This window comes from Sinohyriopsis cumingii, chromosome 8 (assembly GCF_028554795.1).
Source record: "Sinohyriopsis cumingii isolate HCF-2022 chromosome 8, ASM2855479v2, whole genome shotgun sequence".
NCBI lineage: Eukaryota > Metazoa > Mollusca > Bivalvia > Unionida > Unionidae > Sinohyriopsis > Sinohyriopsis cumingii.
The window spans coordinates 43,791,927-43,813,239 of record NC_142968.1 but is presented as its reverse complement, the minus strand read 5'-3'; the positions used below and the strand labels follow the sequence as shown (position 1 = coordinate 43,813,239).

The following is a 21,313-nucleotide window of genomic DNA, read 5'->3' as shown; positions in this document are numbered from 1 at the left end:
CATAGTAGCTCTTCTACTGGCAGCAAAAATGGTTCAGACATTCAACAATTTTGTATTCACGTAAGTTTTAAAACTGGTCGTAGTGTTTTGAATCTCCGGAGCTACCACACAATCATTATGCAGGATTCGTGAAGCTCCTGTTTTCTACGATTTTCTCCAGGGTCTGCATAAATCCGGAGGACTATTTGTTCTGGCTCCTGTTAACAGTCTTACGCACAAACAACACAAAGGGATTTATCCAGGAGAAAGCCATATATATATTGCCTTATCCAGGTAATTAGGGGAAAACTTTAAGAAAACATGTGAAAATGCCCACTTATCATCACAGTGCTACCGTGATCTATACAGTATGTATGCAGTAACAACACCGTGAATCCAACCACAGAACGACAATATTCATTATTCACTAGAGTTAGCCTTCCTGCACAGGCAACTGTCCAGTATTTTATGTTAAACAATCATAGCTTAGCTTCTTTCGCTTGTGGTTATTTTATTAAAAGCCAGCGCTAAAATCAATTAAAAAAATATCCAGATCGCCCACCTTTGATCGACTGATATAAGACCAACACATAAAATTACGAGGAATACCTGTATTATTACTGGCTAGAAAAAAAACAACAGTTTTATTCTCTTCCTGATTTGTGAAATTTAACCTTAAACGAGATCAATCTTGCCAAAATCAGTACGGTTTAAGCCAGCGTGAATCCATCTACAGGTATTATGTTACTTGGTATATGGAAGCTTACATGCTGGTAGAGCGTGTGTGACCATATCATACCCGTTTTGATGGACGAAATTGATGGACGCGTATCGTTCTGCAGCATACTGTTAATTTTGTCTGCGTGGTCAGGATGCGCAAAAGGTAGGACAAATTTAATTAGAGACTGTAATTTTACACGTAAATAGTACACACAGTAAAATGTAAACCTTTATCGAAAGTTCTTTATTAAAATTGTCACTGTAGTTTTTGGAAACAAATGAATGGACACGCATACCAAAGAATGGATGAACGGAAGAAGGATAAAAAAATCATTATATATCTTACAGATTTATTTCTATTTTGTCTATTTATCTTTCACTTCTATGTTTTAATAATTAGATTGATATGTAACAAATAAAGCAATGGAGAGACACAGTTTGCGCCAACGTAATACTAGTTCTTTAAACTAAGGTGATGTACAACTCATTCTAAATAAAAATACAAATGAGACAACAACAAAATAAGAGAACAATGCAACACAACTACATAATAATACGGTCACCAGTAATATAACAGGCATTACTTTGCCATACATATCTAATTTACAGAGTTTAGATATGTGATATCATGAACATTGTCAAATTCACGATCATATAACTATGTCTGCCTACAAGCTGTATATATATATATATATATATATATATATATATATATATATATATATATATAAAGACTAACGGTATAAGGTTCACTATAAGAAAGATAACACGTCACTATTAGTTCTAAACGTGTGTCAGTATTTAGAGGCGTTTTCAAAACTGTTACAGCTGGACTTCACCTCCAACGAATGTAAGACAAAATAATTGTTTAAAAAAAATATGATATGGATGAAAAGAACCAAACTATTTCCATTATTTGTGTAATGATTCACATAGGTTTCCAGTTTTGTCTTGCCAGCGTTAAAAATAATGATGCAGGGACATTTAATTGTAGCAATAGCGCTTGGGATCGGCGTCCGCTTGATAATAAAAACAATGAAATATGATGTTGTATACTTTTCTTAAACTCGTAAAAATGATTTTGGAAAATTATTTTGCAGTACAGAAACAGTTTTGTACGCAGACCTTGTTTTCTATGACAATTTATTGGTGATATTTAAAGCATCACATCTAAATGTATTGGTAATACGCCTGTGTAGATCATATGTTAAACCGACGGACAGTTAGTAGGACTGAGGTCACCAGTTCATTAAAACGTGCAATTAGTGCAGTCTAATATTAGGGGACTGATTTATCGGACTATATACGACCCAGGTACCCTTGAAATAGCGAGTCCGGTACGCTTACCAATGAGTCAGTAAAACTCATATAAAAAGGTATTTAATTTGTTGACTCTAAAAGATTAATCATTTCGTCTTGTTTTATCGGAAAAAGCAGGTATTTGAGAAAAAATTATAGTCGTTTTTATTGTGGCTATTAGACTTCATTTTTTCATTGAGACAAAGAATCACACAAAGGTGGTCTCCCCTGTACAATTCTATTAAGGAAATTCCTTTTAGACTAATCTCTATCACACAAGCATTCACACTTTACAACGGTTATAATTACATATTGTTAACCTGCTTATACATGCTGCACGGAGTCTGTGCATTTATAGGTGTTTCTCTGTTGATAAATAAAAGCAGATGGATGCACGGAGTTTGTGCAATAATGTTTGTTTCTCTGTTGATATGTATGTTTTTGTTTATAGGCTTGATCCTTATAGAAAAAACAAATTAGATTTCGATTTTATAAATAAGCTTTCCAATAGAGAATTTTATCCTTTGGACACCGGAAACAAATTGTAGATATTTTATTCGATTCATGCTTATACGACTTCTGACATGCTGAAATGTATATACTTTATTGTTCATATATATTTCTATTAACCACTATACTCACATATCAGTACATTTTAAATATTGAGTGCGTGTCAGTGCATTTTTTAAAACAAATATTTTTATAATATAACCCATTATGGAAATTGACGACCACATTATTATTTCAGTAGAATCCTAATTTTATAGTGCTGAATAAAAAGTTATAAAACAACAATGGTAATTATAATTATTATAATTATAAAAAAGGTTCTAAAATCGTAAGGAAGAAAACTTTCTGAACGAAAGCAAGCGTATACACCTGTAAAAGGTTAACATGATTCTTAAAAAGGTATACAGTCAATGATACATGTAAATGGTAAAGCCTCCAAAAAGGGATCAAAACTTCTTATGTAATCCATGAGGAAAATCCCAGATGTTTTTGGTGACAAAAAAGTTCTTAATCGAATTGACATGAAAAAGCCGAAAAGCTTATTTTATGGACCATGCCTGCTGTATCCTCTTAGAAGCTGACACAAGCTACCCTATTAATAATACTTGAAAGAAAAACTGTCAAAAGTCTACTCCTAAATGGTTGGTTGTCTTTAACAGTGCTTTTCAGCTCGTTATTGGCTATATCATTTCAAAGAAATGAGAACTCATTGCCTTGCACAAAGAAACGCCGAGGCAGCAGACTCGGGCTGGTCTGGGCGGGTATCGACTATGCGACCTTGGATAAATGGAGAAAGACAATCATATTATTTTTGTTAAGATCTCAGACAGAAATAATATTCTGGCTTTATGTCACTGTATATACTATATACTATATATATTGTAAAGCATCATGCCATTTAGTTAGTAACTGAATTAAGACAAGAATATTTTTTTCTTCTTCAAATTTCGCATTACCAGAGGTCCAGTGCTGGTTTCCTATTGTTGATGAACAACCTCCACTCTCACAATATTAAATATATCCTTTTTATTCTACACATAAAGTAAGAACTCGTAAATATAAATCCGATGAGCAAATGTAAATATACTTCTGATAAACAATGGAGTCGTCGATGAAACATACTAATTACATTATGTATGCTATTGTCTACAGTGATTATATATATATATATATATATATATATATATATATATATATATATATATATATATATATATATATATATATATATATATATATATATATATATATATATATATATATAATAACTGAAGAAAGCATTTTAGTATCCCAGGCAAATGTTGGGAGAAATTGGCTTTCAAGTATTACATGGGTAAGGTTCGAGCGACGAGAATAGTCTTTGCCAATATATGAAGTGAGCGGCGTAAACCCAGATGTGCGGTCGCACGTTGTTTTCTTTGATCAGAGTCGAAGATGTTCGTTTATCTTACGATTTAATACGAATAACGTAGACATTGATGAACCGACTCGTTATCAAAAGACATATTGCAGTCTATTGTCTATGCAGTTCGCATATGCATATAGAGTTCGTTATTGACTAAAAGGTTGACTAAAAGGTTGAAAATCGATTTCCATTTCGACTCTCAATTCTTGGTTTTCTGTCTTGAACCAGTTTGTTTTGTAAGGTGTTCCTAAGGTAAGACTGTTTGTCTTCAAGTACATACTTAAGATTCTCGGGGATTCAAGGGGTTGGCTGCCATTTGTCTAGTAGTTCTTCTAATGGGAGCCAAAAATAGTTTGGGCATTAAAAAATGTTTAAAGTAAATTTGAAACTGGTCGGAATGTCATAAATCTACGGAGCTACCACACAACCTTTATGCAGGATTCGTGAAGCTCCTGTTCTCTGTCACGTTGTCCAAATCCTGCATCGTGAGGACTGTTTGTTCTGATTTCTGTTAGTTGCTTTACGCAAACATCCGCAAATATAACCCTATGGTTCGTATCAAGGAGTAAGCACTATATCTTGCCTTCTCCAAATAATTAAGATAAACCTGTCAAAAAGGAGCTACCGTGATCCATACCGTACGCATCCAATAACAACACAGGGAACTCAATCATATAACGATAACATTCATTGTCTACTAGAGTTAGCTTTGTTCAGGCAACCCTAAAGTCTTTTATACAAAACAATCATTGCTTAGCTTCTCTCCCTTGAGGTTACTTCATTAAAAACCAACGCTGAAATCAGCAAAATATCCAGATCGCCGCTTTTAATTGGCTGATGTAAGACCAGCTGTATAAAATATGATTGGAGGGAATCCCTGTAATATGACTGGCTAACAGAAAAAGAGCAGTTTTAATCTATTTCCGATTTGTGAAATTTGTCTTTGAAAGATATCTATCTCACCAAAATCATTACAATTTGGCCCGGTGTGAATCCATGTACGGGTATTATGTTCCTTTTTCTATGACGGCTTAAATACTGGTAGCGCGTGTGTAACCACAGCATACCCGTTTTGCAGGACGAAATGGATGGACACATATTGTTCTGCATACAATTAATTTTGTCTGCGTGGACAGGGTGCGCAAAAGGTAGGACAACTATTTCAGTTTCAATTAATGACAATGTATGTTGGATGTAAAAAGCAGCGTTTTCAGACTTAAAATTTGTATTGAAAATTCATTTAGAAAATTATCACTGTAAATTTTGGAAACAAAGGAAAGAGCATGCCGACTAAGGATTGGATCAACGGAAGAAGGATACAAAAAATAACTAACATATTTGTTTCTCTTTTCTCTTATGATATATATATATATATATATATATATATATATATATATATATATATATATATAAACATATACATTTTCAAGAAAACTCTTATTGTAAAATATATTTTGTTGAAAACAAGCAGTGAACATATTTTGAGTGTGCGCATAAACTTTAATTTTAAACACATTCCCTTGATCTGGCAAAAATGTGAATTTAAGTAATGGTTAAACATTAAAGACTAATCATTCTAATTTAGTATTAAAAACCACTAAATGTGATAAGGTATCTAGTGTGAAACACACACACAACTTTAAATTGGTTTCCTGTTTGTGCTATATACATAATTTTACAAAAGAATTAATATTGTCATAAAATATGTCATAAAATATGTTTAATGTTGATAAATGTACATTTATAACATTATAAAAGTGTTTAATCCGTTTTTATTCAGATTTTTTCGCATTGCTATGGCATCATATTTCTATATTTTGAGTTTTTTTTATAATGTACAGACATCTACTGTGTTTTTAATAAGATGACTATTCAAGCACGTTTGAATCAGTACGATCGTCACGATGTTATCATATGTAAAGATTATTCAATGAATGCTCAGAAGTATAAGTTGCCTTTCTTCCTTTGCATAATATAACACAGTGACGAGTTATAACACAAGGATGCGTTATAATATTTATATGAAAAAATTTGTTCGTTCTCCACCAACTTTTATGAAGAGATTTGTTCGTCAGGCTTTTATGAAGAGATTTGCTTCGTAGACTCTTAAGTCAATATGTTTCCAAAACCCGACAGAGAGAGAGAGAGAGTGAAAAGAAAGGAAGTTCAATCCTCTTGAAAGAGGTGTCACTTGATGATGTTGTAAATACATCTACATGTTGGGGAAGCTTGGCATGCGAGAGTACTCGGATCGAACTGTAAAGACAAAAGTCTGTTTGAGCTTCTGGCCAGCAAAACTGGTGTCAGCCCGTGGCTGGGGCTTTATATACCAGTTTCTTAAGACAACGCCAAATATGGCGCGCGCCTAGCTCTTTGCGAAGGCCAGAATCTCAAGTGAGGCTTCGTAGTCTCTTACAGATTATCGTCTAGATCTATGTACGTCATTAGACAGACAATTCTACAACGTCAGCGCGATTAGTAATAGCTTATGATTTTTTTAGGTTTCCGCAATGCGGTACTTTACATGTAGCTTTTTCGTGTGCCGACTTTAGGATACAAGGTAAATGTATGTATAGACGGTTCGTACTTGATCATAAGGGCGCAATCTGTATTAAGTAGTATATAATTGTAATACCGAAATAAATGGATTCAATCTCAATATATTTTAATAGAAATTTACTTTCAAAATAATTTATCAACTTACTTTTAATACCATTCAGAGAAAATTTCAATCTTGTTACTTGTACTTAAAAATTCTATCCTAATAATATAACACAAGGATGCGTTATAATATAACATAATGACGAGTTATAACACAAGGATGCGTTATAATATAACACAAGGATGCGTTATAACACAAGGATGCGTTATAATATAACACAAGGATGCGTTATAACACAAGGATGCGTTATAATATAACACAAGTATGCGTTATAACACAAGGATGCGTTATAATATAACACAAGGATGCTTTATAATATAACACAAGGATGCGTTATAATATAACAGAATAACGAGTTATAACACAAGGATGCGTTTTGAATAGTGCAGTACGATTTATGCTTTTTATCTTTTTATCTTGATTGATAGTCGCCTGACAATGCATGTTTGGAGAGTAACAGAATGGTTTACAGTTCTTAACATACAAAGGAATGATTAAAATCTGCTAAACAGTATCATACCAGACAGATTTTGTACACGCCAAAATTATACGTTTGTCATGGAAAGAAATAATCGAGGCAGCTATTGTTTTTCTCCTATGTATAATGCAAGAAAAGCGAGGATTACGTCTTCCCATGCATCTGCTTTTCCTTAAGGTACTAATGTATTGTATCTCCTCCCAATTGATTAATATACAGACTTTGAAATGTTGATTTGCAACTGGGGTCGTAATTACATAGGTAAAACGGATGTGAGAATGTGATTTGAACCCTGGGGACGGGGAAAGCGGGGTGATGATGGCTTTTGTACAGTCTTCAAACATATCGTACATTTTGTAGTTGGAAATGTATAATATTGGGTTCATGATTACAACCTCAGGCCCTGACCTTTGGATGACAACATGATGCCCATGGGTAGTAACTTGGAAACTGCATAGTAGTTAATTTTCCTTGTTCTTGTTCTGGTTGTTGTTGTTGTTTTCCAGATTGTTGTTGGTTTGCTTTATTTGATGTCTGTATTCCACTTGGGCCATGTTCTGTTGTTGTTGTTTACCAAACGTACTTGTCAAGTAAACTGGCTATTTTCACAAAGACTTTGAATCATTACCGTCATATGCACGTTTTGGTTCGTCTATGTAATTAGTGGGTATACGATCCAATCATACAGGTCTATAGTTGAAATCATATATTTAATTAGTGGGTATACGACCCAGTTATACAAGTTTATAGTTTAAATCATATATTTAATTAGTAGGTCTACGAAACAATTACACATGTTTATGGCTTACATCAGGACTGCTCAAATATGAACGAATCAGCGTTTCGTCTATACTTTACATGCTGCACTGATCTGTTTGATCGAAAAAAATCTTCTGACAATTTTTGTAGATATAACGCAAGCTGTTAACTATTAGCTTTTGACAAACAAATCCGGTCAAGCCTGTACAGAACATTTCGGGACCCAACGAACAACTATAATTAACGCAATACACTTAAAATATGACAAGGAAACAGTACACTTAGTCATTGCAGCTTACAAAAGAACATTCACACTCGTGGGAATAAATAAAACTTGATGCTACCTTTCTAGGACGTTATCAACCTTTATAAACGATCAATTAGCCATACTTGTTGATTTTGAACAGAATAAAATTAAAAGTGAGAATGATTAACGAGGAGTTTGTATTTTTCTGAAACCAAGAACTTAGTCTGAACTTTGATGGATAGCAATTATTGCTGTCACAGAAGAGAGAGAGAGAGAGAGAGAGAGAGAGAGAGAGAGATGGGTGGGTGGGGATCATGTGAATACTAATAAAATAGAATGATTGTGTCTGATTACGTAATTATCAATTGTGAGTTATCTCGCTTGAATTGATCCTTGACCTGACAAGGTAGTACTGTGACCTATCTGAACTTTTGCAAGCAGTAAACCAAAATTACCTAACTATGAAGGTGAAATCATAAGAAGGCGAGAATAGTTTCACATTAACTGTTATGGTCTGTAGACTTGCAGAAAAAAACACCTCAACTGGTTCTTTAATATAAATGTTATACCCACCTAAATATAAAGGACGGGTCGTATGATGGTGATATTGGTTTCATATTTAGGGCCGTTGGTAATGTGAATAGGCTTAACAGGGTGGGTGGGTATAGTGTAGTCAAATATCACGCATAATACGTAACAAGTGGAAGGTTATAAATTATTAACCTAAAAGAACTGTCATTTTAATGTTCAGTGAAAATATATTTATATGAACTAAAATAGGCGAATTGATGTTGCGTTTTATGCGCAAATGATCGTAATGAGGAATTGCATTGCAATTATCTAGTTACTTGAAAACAACGCAAGATGCATCGAGTGTTCATTTTTCATGTACATCAGGCCTTGCGTACAATGCACGGCAAACATCACGATATCAGCACGATGGAATGTCTGAAAGATGACTGGCTAACAGAAAAAGAGCAGTTTTAATCTCTGCCTGATCTGTGAAATTTAACTTTAAACGATATATGTCTCACCAAAATCATTACAGTTCGGTTATGTGTAAATCCAGGTACATATATTATGTTCCTTTGCCTATGACGGCTTAAATACTGGTAGCGCGTGTGTAATCATAGCATGCCCGTTTTGTTGGACGAAATAGATTGACACGTATCGTTCTGCATACTATTAAATTTTGCCTACGTTGTCCGCATGCCCAAAAGGTAGGACAAATATTTGAGTTTTAATTAATGGCATTCTATTTTTTAACGTGTAAATAGTAGTGCAACACAACTACAGAACATACTGTCACCAATATAGTAACAGGCATTAATGTCTGAACATGTTACTTTCATAAAATACCTAATTGATAGTGTTTTGATCTTGTGTAGTACGAACGCTCTCAAATTCGTGTTCCTATGATTATTTATGCCAACAAGCTACATGTAAATAAACTTACAAAATACCAAGAATTAAGGTAATAAATATAGCTTGTCACTATTATCATTATGGGTGTGTCAATAATTTGAAGTATCTTGAAAGCTGTAACAAAGGGACTTCATTCCCGACGAATACGTGAAAAGAGTAGATACAAAATTAAGAGAACCGTTTTTTCTTTAAAAATGGATAAAAAGAATTGTAATATTTACATTAGTTGTGTAAGGAATATTTACATTAGTTATATAGCGATTTAGATAGGTTTTCAATTTTGTCTTGCCAGGGTTAGAAATAGTGATGCTGAAACATTTAACTGCAGCAGCAGCGCCGGAGTCAGCGTCCGCGTCATCAGAAACAATGAATATATAATGTGCTATACTTTTATTAGTCTTAGAAAATGCATTCTCAAATTACTTTGCAGATCGGAAACTGTGTTCTACAGAGACCTTGTTTTCAATAAGAATTTATTGTTAATATTCATATATGTAGATCATATGTTAAGCTGGTCTGAATTTGATTTATAATCTTTTAGTAGAGTTTGATTAAAAGCATCACAACTAAATGTTGTCCAACATTTTTGTTTTTCACGTATCACATGCATCATCCAAACGTGAGATGGCGGTATCAACTCGCCGATAGCGACATTAAAGTGGCGTCAAAAAGACATGTGTATATATATGCACGCTATGAAAAGTTATATAGTTATACAACCTTTCTTTTTTTCTGTATTTTTTAATTATTTGCTTACAAAATATAATTGTATAGAAATCTTACAGTAAAATTATTTTTTGTAACGCAAACAGATATTAATGACGTTCTATATTTGATAAAGTACACTATTTGAATGTATGTATGTTGGAAAGTATTTTCAATAAACTAATTGCATGTGAGATAAATTGAATGTATGCATGAACAAGAACTTGCTAATTGTCACAAGGCACATATATCTTTTGATAGATCGCTATAAATGAAAGAATGTACATTGGAACCCATTATTGGTGGGGTCCGGTGGTGGGTAGCCGAGTGGTCACATTCACTCGTCTTTACAAATCATTCACTGCTCTCCTCTGCCGTTGAGACTTCGAGCCTCGGCTTAGCCAAAGTGGTTATGTTAGAAAGCTTGCCAGTGGGATGATGGTTTTCCCCAAGTTTTTGTTTTTTTGTTTTTCTGTTCTTCCTTCACCAAAATTATGCTGGCCACAATGTGGCTGAAAAATGGTGTTAAACCTCATAAAACCACATCAAACCATTTATGTGGATTTTAAAATGAAGCAAGATTCGCTTTTTTTTTCAAGATAAAAATTGGTTTCGTTTGTTTTTGGTTTGATGTTTTAAGGCACAACAACAAAAATATACTATTTTGTGCAAAGACAATCAGAGCAAAGTGACATGCCCAAGAACACAGCACGATCGTCGACAAGCCTGAAAAATCAGTCCCCGTAACGAGTGCTTATACTTATGGACGGTTATTGGGTTTGATATCACCTATTCATTAAAACGCGCAATTAATGCAGACAAATATTAGGGGACTGATTTATCGGACTATAGCCAAACAATGCACCCTTTGGTTAACCAGTCCGGCACGCTGACCACTGAGTCACCACGGCTTCCATAACAAGGTATTGAATTTGGTGACTACAAATGATTAAGCATTTGGCTATATATATAAAAATAAAATAAAAAAATGGGGGGGGGGGCAACATGTGTATAAAAATAAAAAAGTCTCATCGTCTTTATTGTCGATTAGAATTATATATTTCATATGGACAGAGTCACCTTTGTGTGGGTTCTGACCCAAGACCGCCCGATGTTATTAGGGAAATTCCATCCAGACAAATCCCTATCATACAATTCCTCACACTTCACAAACTACGTCAAGTTGTCATGGTGATACATGATACACGGAGTCGGTGTATTTATATATATGTTTCCCTGTTGATTAGTATACAACAGATGGATACAAGGAGTTTGTACATCTGTTATAATTTGATATATAAAAGCCTCCCAAAAGAATATGCTGGCAATGTCTCCTCAAACAATATGTTTCAAGATTATTATTATTATTATTATCATTATTATTATTATTATTATTAGTAGTAGTAGTAGTAGTATAAGGATGATCCCAGTTGTAAAGTGCCGAGTAAAACTGACAGAAAAAATGCAAATATAACAAAACGGTTATAATATTTAATGAAGAAAACTCTTCTAAATGAAAGCAAGCGTCTACACCTGTAAAAGGTTAAGATGGTGTAGAAAGTAGAAAGTCAATGATACATGTAAAAGGTAAAGTCTAGAAAAAGGAATCAAAACTTCTTATAAAAGCCCCATGAGCCATGTTGGCTTTTGTCGATTGTCGACTACCAAGATCTATACTTCAAACCACGCGAAGCGGCTCATTTCTCAGGTTCGATAAGTAAGACACAGTTGTGAACACCGAGATTAGAAATCGGCACAAAATTCAATTTTATAAAACAGCATTCTTGTTTGCGCTTTTTAAATGCCAGTGTATAATATAAAATAAAAATATAGATGCATGCCAGTAAGTCTCCTTTTTTAATGGACAAAGATAGACAGATTAAAGAATGAAGAAATTCAAGTCTGATTCTATAATTGTGGCCTCGAAAACTTAGTTACGCCAACGCAACGATTACACAATCTTGGCGGATTGAACAGATCTGTTGGTGCTTTGTCCTAGCGACATCTATTAGATTTCATGAGTTGCCCACTTAGTATGTAATGCCCTGCTAACAAATGGCGTGGTACATTGTACATCGGCCAAAAATGATGGAGGCAATTGACCTAAAAAGGATACTTTGAAAGATTTACATCGAAAGTATGACTATGTACCAGATGGAAGCCATTACATGTCTATTTGAGTGAAAGATATTTGCCTAAACACGGACCTGCCGTGGAAAATTGCATTTTTGTTTCAGTCCATTCGAATTGTGTGCTCCCCTTGTCTCGATCATATAGGAACAGTGTTCAAATTTGAACAACATAATTTTGATTGGATGCGGCGGCTTGCCGCCGCATCCAGTGAAATTCAGACCCGAAGCACTTACATATCCGCTCGATACGCCAATGTATAAATAGGGTTATCACATTGGAACAATTGCTACCGAAAATGAGATAACACTATATATTCAAAAGCATAACACATCGTATACAATCAAAGTATTTTATGCTGACACTTGCCCAATGTAAACTAGTGTTATTTGTTTTTAATCCCAACTGAAATGTACGTTTGAAGGATTTGAATGTGTACATAGTATATGTTCAATTCGTGATGGATAGTAATCACAAACATCAGACAATCTGCCAGTGCGCCTATATTGTGGTTCAAGTCCTACTTGGTCAACAGGACACACATTGTATCTGCAAATGGAATACACTCCAGCCCAGTTGATCTATATTGTGGTGTTCCACAGGGGTCTGTTCTTGGACCTGTTCTCTTCATTCTGTACACTCAGTCGCTCTCAAGGGTCATAGATCATCATCCAGTGTCTCACCAACTGTACGCTGATGACACACAATTATACAAATCTAGCCACCCAACTGAAGTTGATGCTGCCATCAAAGGTGTAGAGAAGTGCATTTCTGATGTGAAATCATGGATGACATGTAACAAGCTGCAGATGAATGATGATAAAACTGAGGCTATTCTGATCACAACACAAAGACTTTCTCATTCACATCCTTTACCTCAAACAATAAATATCAGCAACACCAACATTAAATTCACACAATCAGTACGAAACCTGGGTGTTACTCTGGACAGTATTCTCACATTGTACCAACATGTCATGAACATATGCAAGGCTGCATATCTTGAGCTGAGACGCATCAGCTCAATTCGCAAATATCTTTTAGTTGATGGCAATAAAACACTTGTGTGTTCATTAGTACTTTCAAGACTGGACTATTGTAACTCAATTATGACTGGTTCATCTCAATATCTACTCCAGAAACTTCAAAAAGTTCAAAACACAGCTGCTCGGATCATTCTTAGAGTACCACGATCAGAGCACACCTCCCCGCTGCTCTGTACCCTACACTGGCTATCCATTCGATCCAGAATCAAACACAACATTTGTTCTCTGTGCTACGTTTCACTGTCGGACTCTAGTCAAACATACCTATCCGACCTCACCCAAGTGTACACACCAGCAATATAATTACGCTCCTCTTCTGACAATTGTATACTCATTATTCCCACTATGAAAACAAAGTCATATGGACAGCGGTTTTGTTTCTTTTGCATACAAGGGCCCAGATACGTAGAATGAATTGCCCACTGAACTTAGACACAAAGACACAGTGATCACATTCAAGAGAGCTCTAAAAACCTACTTATTTCGACTGCAAGAACAAACTTAAAGACCTATTAATGTTTCCTACCTGAAATATTCTCAGCATGTTTTTAATGTTTTAATGTTTTTCTAATTTCATGGTGGGTTTTTTAGTAATAATATTATTATATGTCTTTTTAAATTATCTTATAGGTGTTGTCTAATGTTGTAAAGCACTAAGAGTTTCTAAAGATTAGGCGCTGTACAAAGTCCTCATTATTATTATTATTATAAATCACGTGACGCTCATACTTTCAATATTGGTCTCAGGTGAAACCAGTGGTCAGCACGTATTAAGACTGAGTGACATCTGGTGATAGGGAAATCATTGTAATGATACAATTAGCGATTATGGTTTAAACATAGGTCACCAGAACATGACCCTTAAGAAGTCGTTATCAGATATTCACGTAGGACAGTGGATATATGATTTTAATCAGTTTAATCAGAATAAATACAGATTACCGTGGAGAAAAGGAGTTGATAAACAACTTTTGCGTGCATCCTTATTTCTATCTCTCTGTAACAAAAACCTGTATTAGAGCAACAGAGCACATCTTATTTCACTGTTCAGGTTAGGTATGTCTTCTTTGCGAATGAAGAAGCTAACATGACTGCATGTTTTCAATCAATACGCACATGATGAGTAAATAATTCATTTGTTTTACTTACGGTCCGAAAAAAAAAACAACGTATAACAACATATCTTGGCAATGATGTCGCGTGAAATTCGATATCGTTGAATCTGTACGTCACATCGATACGCATAATCGAATAAATTCTGCGCATGTATTTTTTTTTTAAATGTAAGAATAGATTGATTAAGTGATTAGACAAAGACATCCTTATTTCTTGTTGTCTCACAACAAACACAAAGTTATGTTCCTGGTCCGGAGTGAATAATACCGCGCACGCGACAATAGATCATGTATGACAAGTTCTTGCGCAACGTTAATAAATAGTTACATTAAGAAGCTATATTGCTAGATATATTTTTTTAAGACAAAGCAATAAGGTCATAGTTGCACAATTAGACTATGTAAGGGAGCATTTTTCATTATATTTTAAGCTATGTATTCTTTGAATATAATCTATGAAGAATACAAGCCAGTGGGTTTCTGCTGACATTAAACAATGCGACTGTATACTGTTGGCCAAGTTTGTTTTGCTTGAAACTTTGATGAGCTGTTTTACGAATTACATTTCAATATATATATGTATTAAAAATAGCATGGCTTTTGGCGCGATAATACGTATATATAAACATTCTTGCAAAGGCGCCAATGCAATGATTTGCTGTCCACTCATTAATCATTAGTGACGTATGAAAATAACGATAAAAAGTATTAATAATCCCCATTTTCTAAATCAATTTAATACGGTACACAATTTCATCGTAATCCTCTTTGCTTTCCGTGCCCCTTCCCATTTCATGCATAAGAGACAAAATACGCAGAAGTCTGGTGTTGAGAGAGAAACAGAATTTGCGATGGATGAAAACCGTGAAACTGAACTTACACCAAGTAACCTACAAGAACATAGTTCGGCGTACCGGTATGTCTACACTTTCATTGGGATTTATCTACAGTGGTCATATAATCAATGATACAAAGTCGCAAACCCTGCCCAAATTAGACGGTAAATTTCTTGATTACGTGTTACATATACTGTGATGTATTTATTGTTATTTTGTTGTTGTTGTTTCTTAAACCTATTATAATGTGATAAAAAGCGATTATTATCTATTATTAATTAAATACGAAAATGTACAAAGGCCGTTTCTCTCTCTCTCTCTCTCTCTCTCTCTCTCTGGACCACGGCAGCAAGATACGGGATATATATATATATATATATATATATATATATATATATATATATATATATATATATATATATCGAATTGTGATCCGCCCATGGCGTAATAATATTCGTGTATGAACATTCTTGTTACGATGTGCAGTCGGTTCTAGATCAACGATGAATTTCCACACATTTTTCATTAGTGACGTATGAAAATAACAATAAAAAGAGTTAATAATCCCAGTTTTCTAAATGAATTTAAGACGGTTAGCTGCAGGGGATACAATCTTGCAAGGAGCAATTCCTTACCCTCAGTATGCCCTGCTGTATGAGGTTATTGGCCTATTGTCTATTCCCCCTGTCAATTTAACTTCCTTGTATTGTATCATAAACGTGTATGATGTCTGTGAACAGCAAAGTCACAAAAAAGTAATACGACTTTACGCCATTTGTTTCCACAAATAAATCTTATACCCTATCAAATCAGTTTTGGAGAAGTCGGTTAAAGGTTTTATATTTTTAGTAACAACGGCCATAGTTGATGGTGGATTGGCATAAATTGTACAAAACCTTCAACCTTTAAAAATCTTTAAGTCAGAATAATCATCATGGTTGTTTGGCAATATATCTTAGTTATGGATAGGCATGCCCTGTTACAAGCTGAAAGGTCTTCGCGTCAAGGTGTTTTCTGTAAAACATGATGAAATTCTTATTAGTGGTTTTGGATTCGTTGTTTAACGAGTGTAGTAACATTGGACGTATTTTATGTCAAAAATATCATTAATTATACAAATCTGAAAGACATTCCTGCATGGATGTTTTTTCTCAATTTTTTTTTCAGTGTTTTTGAGAGGTGTTCGTTTAACGCTTTTATGTATTATTAACATCAGCCATATTTAACGGTGGAACAGCACAATTTATACAAATATGAAAGTCTATTAGCCTTGATATACTGCTTAATTTAGTTAAAATTGGTCTGGTGGATTTTCATAACAACTTAAAAGTAAAAGGACTGCTGACGGACGGACGGACGGACCCACAACGGTTGCAGGGTCATACCATAAGCTCGTTTGGCCTTACAATCAGGTCAGGTATATAAAAATACAAGGAAAAACAAGTATTAAAAAAATACATAATTAGCTGCTACCGATAAATGAACAATATTGATTGCTTTTTATTGTAAATTTCCATGTTTTCTCTATAAAATTAAAAGTGTCATCTCATTTGAATGTCTTACTATGCACCCACTTTTCACCCACACCCTCGAGAAATATCCTCAAACTCCAAATGCAACCCAAGCTGTCTTGAACCTAAAATCTGTTTCAGGATATTATTCACGTATTGTGTCTTGCTGTTATGACTTTTTTTATAATTTGTCCTGGACCTTTAAATAGAATGCATGTAATCCGTCTATAGTAGACCATCTTCCTGACTAGTGTGCTCAGGGATGTGAACAGATACAACGCGCACTTCTATATGTCGTGAGGGACGACTAATTGAGTACGGAGCCACAATGGGTCAGTGGTTAATACTAATTTTGGACTTAGTACAGCACCTAATCTTCAGACGCTCTCATCTCTTTACATCATTAGATAATACGTACTAACATAAACAATGACAAGATTACAAAAACAAGCACATTGAACTTACAAAGCAAAAACATGCTGACAATTAAGAAAGTAAACATCACTGGGTCTTTAAGTCTGGTCTTGTATTCGAAATAGGCGTGTTTTAAGTGCACTCTTGAATAAGGTCAAAGTGTTCTTGTGTCTAACATTTATGGACAATTCGTTCCACGTAGCTGGGCCTTGGTAAGCAAAAGAATGTTGTCCGTATGACTTCGTTTTGTCGGAAGAGGAGCGTAAGTTTGAAAATGCAGTGTGCTCTGGGTGAGGTCATATTGGACTGGAGCCAGCCAGCGAAATGTAGCATAATGAACAGATTTTTGTGTGTTTGATTCTGAAATTGAACAGGTAGCCGGTGAAGGTTACAGAGAAGGGGGACGTGTGCTCATTTATTTGTACTCAAAAGATGATCCAAGTGTTTGAAGTTTCTGTAGTAGATACTGAGACGAACGAGACAGAACTGAATTGCATATGTCCAGTCTTGAAAGTACTAAAGGGCATATAAGCATTTTAGTGGCAACTACCGAAAGAAAAATTCGAATGGAGCTGAAGAGCAGTCCTGCATATATTCATTACATGTTGGTATAATGAGAGAGTACTATCGAGAGTGACATCTTATCGGGTTAGCGTAAACACCAAACCAATTTTATGATCCGGCCATGAAAGAAAAAAAAAAGAGTGCGCAGGGGCAACAGTTATGCACTTAAAAAATAAGATGGACATACTTGTTTGGTGTCTAAGATAAAGCTGAGGATAAACTTAGTAAATAGTTCCAGTGGTATACTAATATCACCACAATTTAAGATACATCATTTCACGACATCACTGCGGTTAGTTAAAAATATATTATAAAATAATGCTACGAGGTGTGAGAAAATCATCTTTACAAACAAATTTAAATGTCACATTTAAATCCTGGACTAAACTGAATATGTCACATGGTCCGATTCAGCTTGGAAGTTGGGCCGAATCGGTCAGAATTCTAGGCCGAATCATCCAGTAATTTGTACCAAATCAGTTTGAGAGTAAAGACCATATTAATGAATAATGTTTTGTATAATAGACAAATCAATAAATAAAGTTATCAGTAACATTTGCTTACAAATCTTTTTCGTGTTGTTCCGGTTTATGTTGTTACAAGAAATCTAACGAGTTTATATGACCACACAGACTTGCAGTTATAAATGATATATTTTTGTTATTATTGACATTACACAAACAAGTTGAATGCAGACTGGGAAGGAAGGGTCTATGATACAACTAGTGGAAAACAGTCTAGAACATAAGTGTGGTGGGAAAAAATGCATATTCATCCGATGCAGTTGCATACAAAATCAAAGGTGTATAAACATGTCTTTAATGTTGTCTTATTTGGTAGACAATTTCTTACTTTTCAAAGATGGAGATAAAGGTGTAAATAATGAGGTTTGTTCCAGTACCCATATTGATATAATTTTACAAAATAAATATCTGAGTTCACCAACGATATAAAGTAAGGATCTCAGAACGAATATTTTTTGCTGCCAATACAGCTTGGCCATGTAACTGTCAGTGATGAGCAATGACTGAAGATAACGGCCATATTTACCATAGTATTCAGTTTTAGGATATTAGAATACGCGCTAAACATATTCAGTGAAGAAAAAGGTAGCAAACGATCGTAACAAATTTGACAATGAATTCGATATCATTGCATATGTCTATTAACTTACCAAAATTTACCAAATGACCAAAAGGGATATGCACTTTGCTATGATGACATTTGCACCAATACGTTGGAATGACAAAGATAATACAATAGAATTAGGATACAGGTACAGCATATAATCTACATTTATTCAACAATGCACTGACGCTTAGGTAATTGAACAATATAAAATGCGATCAAATAAAGCGGTAACTACCGTAGCGAGATTTTTGTTGCCAACAGTATTGTTCTAAGGTACACATTTCTATCTTTTAAATTATTTATTTATTTAAAAAGACAAATATTAAATAGGTTTTCTGGGTTACAAGTTTTTGGACTGAATGGCTGATGGCAGAGAGCCATAAACTCATTGCTTAAACTTACCGACAGGATATCAAATACAAAGTTTATTTAATTACAAAGTAAGCCAACGCCGGAAACTGACGTTGGAATCTTTTAAGTGTGCCAGTTTTTTTTTCTTTCTTCTTCTTCTGACGAAGTCGGCCGACATAAGGAAGCCAGCTTTTATTCCTCTGGATTCTTTTAAGTGTACCGATTTCTTATTTTTTTTACAAAGTCGGCCAACGTAAGGAAGCCAGCATTGATTCCTTTTTACCTGTATGAACGGGAATTTTTAAAATAAATTGAAACAATGGGACAACTTGAAAGCGGCTCAATCTAGTGCGTAGTGCACGCATACCGATATAAGGTTGAACAGTAAATTAGTTTTCAATAGTTTCATCTAAATGTTCCCTAACCATAGTTTATAGTGTTTTATTTTCCGACAAGAAGCACGTACTTCGTCTTGTGGCATAAATGTACGTCATTTCCGGCTGGCGTCGTCAATAGCTGGGAAATTGTGGCTATGGGGAAGTAACAGCATTGTATAATTCTATTTGGAGTTATTAAATTATTATTTCTTCTTTACATTTGATATTTTTTAAATTCTTTTTGTGCGAGTATAACTACTTTTATAACTAATCATGTAATGCAAATCTGATGTAAAAAGAAAAATGTTGGAGTATGGCCGGTGACCTTTAAACTGAAAGCAGGCTATACAGTTATTCTTTGATTATTTTGTAGCATCTATGTCTACTCATCAGAGTTATTTCAGCTTTATCGAACAACTGCAGTGTTGTAATTAGTACAGCATTCTATTAAGGTTATTCTTGCATCTGCGAGTTCTCACATTGTGATGCAAACCTCGCAGAAAATTTGGACCATCTCAGGGCCTTTTTGAGATCAAAATCTCTCAGAACACGGGCTATCATATCAATAATTTTTTCTGTTTATATATTCAACCAAACGAATATTTCTCTGAGATGTTATCATAGTAAGATGTGTGTGTGTGTGAGTAAAGTTGTAGATAGACAAGAAATCATTTTCGTCGAGCCCGTCTTTACTTTTCTATAAAAGACATACATAAAATATAGTAAAGTAATCTAGGGCGTGGTGGAACATATAGGTTGGGACATGATATGTCCACGTTATCGCTTTGCCGAGCTTGCAACATATGCATGGGGACATGATATGTCCAAGTTAACTTAATGCCGAGCTTGCAACATATGGGTTGGGACATGAGATGTCCAAGTTATCGCTATGCCGAGCTTGCATCATATTAGATATCTTTCAGTCACGATTTTCGTGCATGCAGCATTCAATCTGTGTCTCATGCTTTCAGTGCACGTATTATTCAAACTGTGTCTCACGATTGCAGTGCATGCATCATTCATTCTGAATCTCACACTTTCAGTGCATGTGTCATTCAAACCGTGTCTCACGTTTGCAGTGCATGTATCATTCAATCTGTATCTCACACTTTCAGTGCATGTATCATTCAATCTGTCTCACGCTTTCAGTGAATGTACCATTCAATCTGAATCTCACACTTTCAGTACATGTATTATTCAGTCTGTCTCACGCTTTCAGTGAATGTACCATTCAAACTGTCTCACACTTTCAGTGCATGTACCATTCAATCTGAATCTCACTTTCAGTGCATGTATCATTCAAACTGTCTCACATTTTCATTGCATGTACCATTCAATCTGAATCTCACACTTTCAGTGCATGTATGATTCAATCTGTCTCACGCTTTCAGTGTATGTATCATTCAAACTGTGTCTCACGCTTGCGATTCACGTTTCATTGAATATGTATCTCACGCTTTCACTGCATGTATCATTCCAGCTGTGTATCACGCCTGAAGTGCATGTATCATTGAAACTGTTTTCCCGCCTTCAATACATGTGTCATTCAATCTGTATCTAACTAACACACGGTGAAAGCGAACCCAAAGGACAGTTTGTTTCTTTGACACACAGATTCTTCAAGTATCCATAGGTCTGTTAGGTTCACA

General features: G+C 34.7%; 1 protein-coding gene across 2 annotated transcripts in view; it reads left to right on the top strand.

Moving 5' to 3' along the window:
* Positions 1-740: 740 nt before the first annotated feature.
* LOC149793387 (fibrocystin-L-like) overlaps positions 741-21,313 on the top strand; it is a 221,327-nt gene continuing 200,754 nt past the window's right edge. Inside the window, exon 1 of one of the 2 annotated variants that reach the window (XM_089967368.1) lies at positions 741-862. In XM_089967368.1, coding sequence (XP_089823494.1) covers positions 787-862 — 76 coding nt within the window. In that variant the 5' untranslated portion in view covers positions 741-786. Of the gene's footprint in view, positions 863-5,020; positions 5,062-21,313 lie in introns of those variants that run through there. The other variant, XM_089967369.1, reaches the window with a different exon arrangement.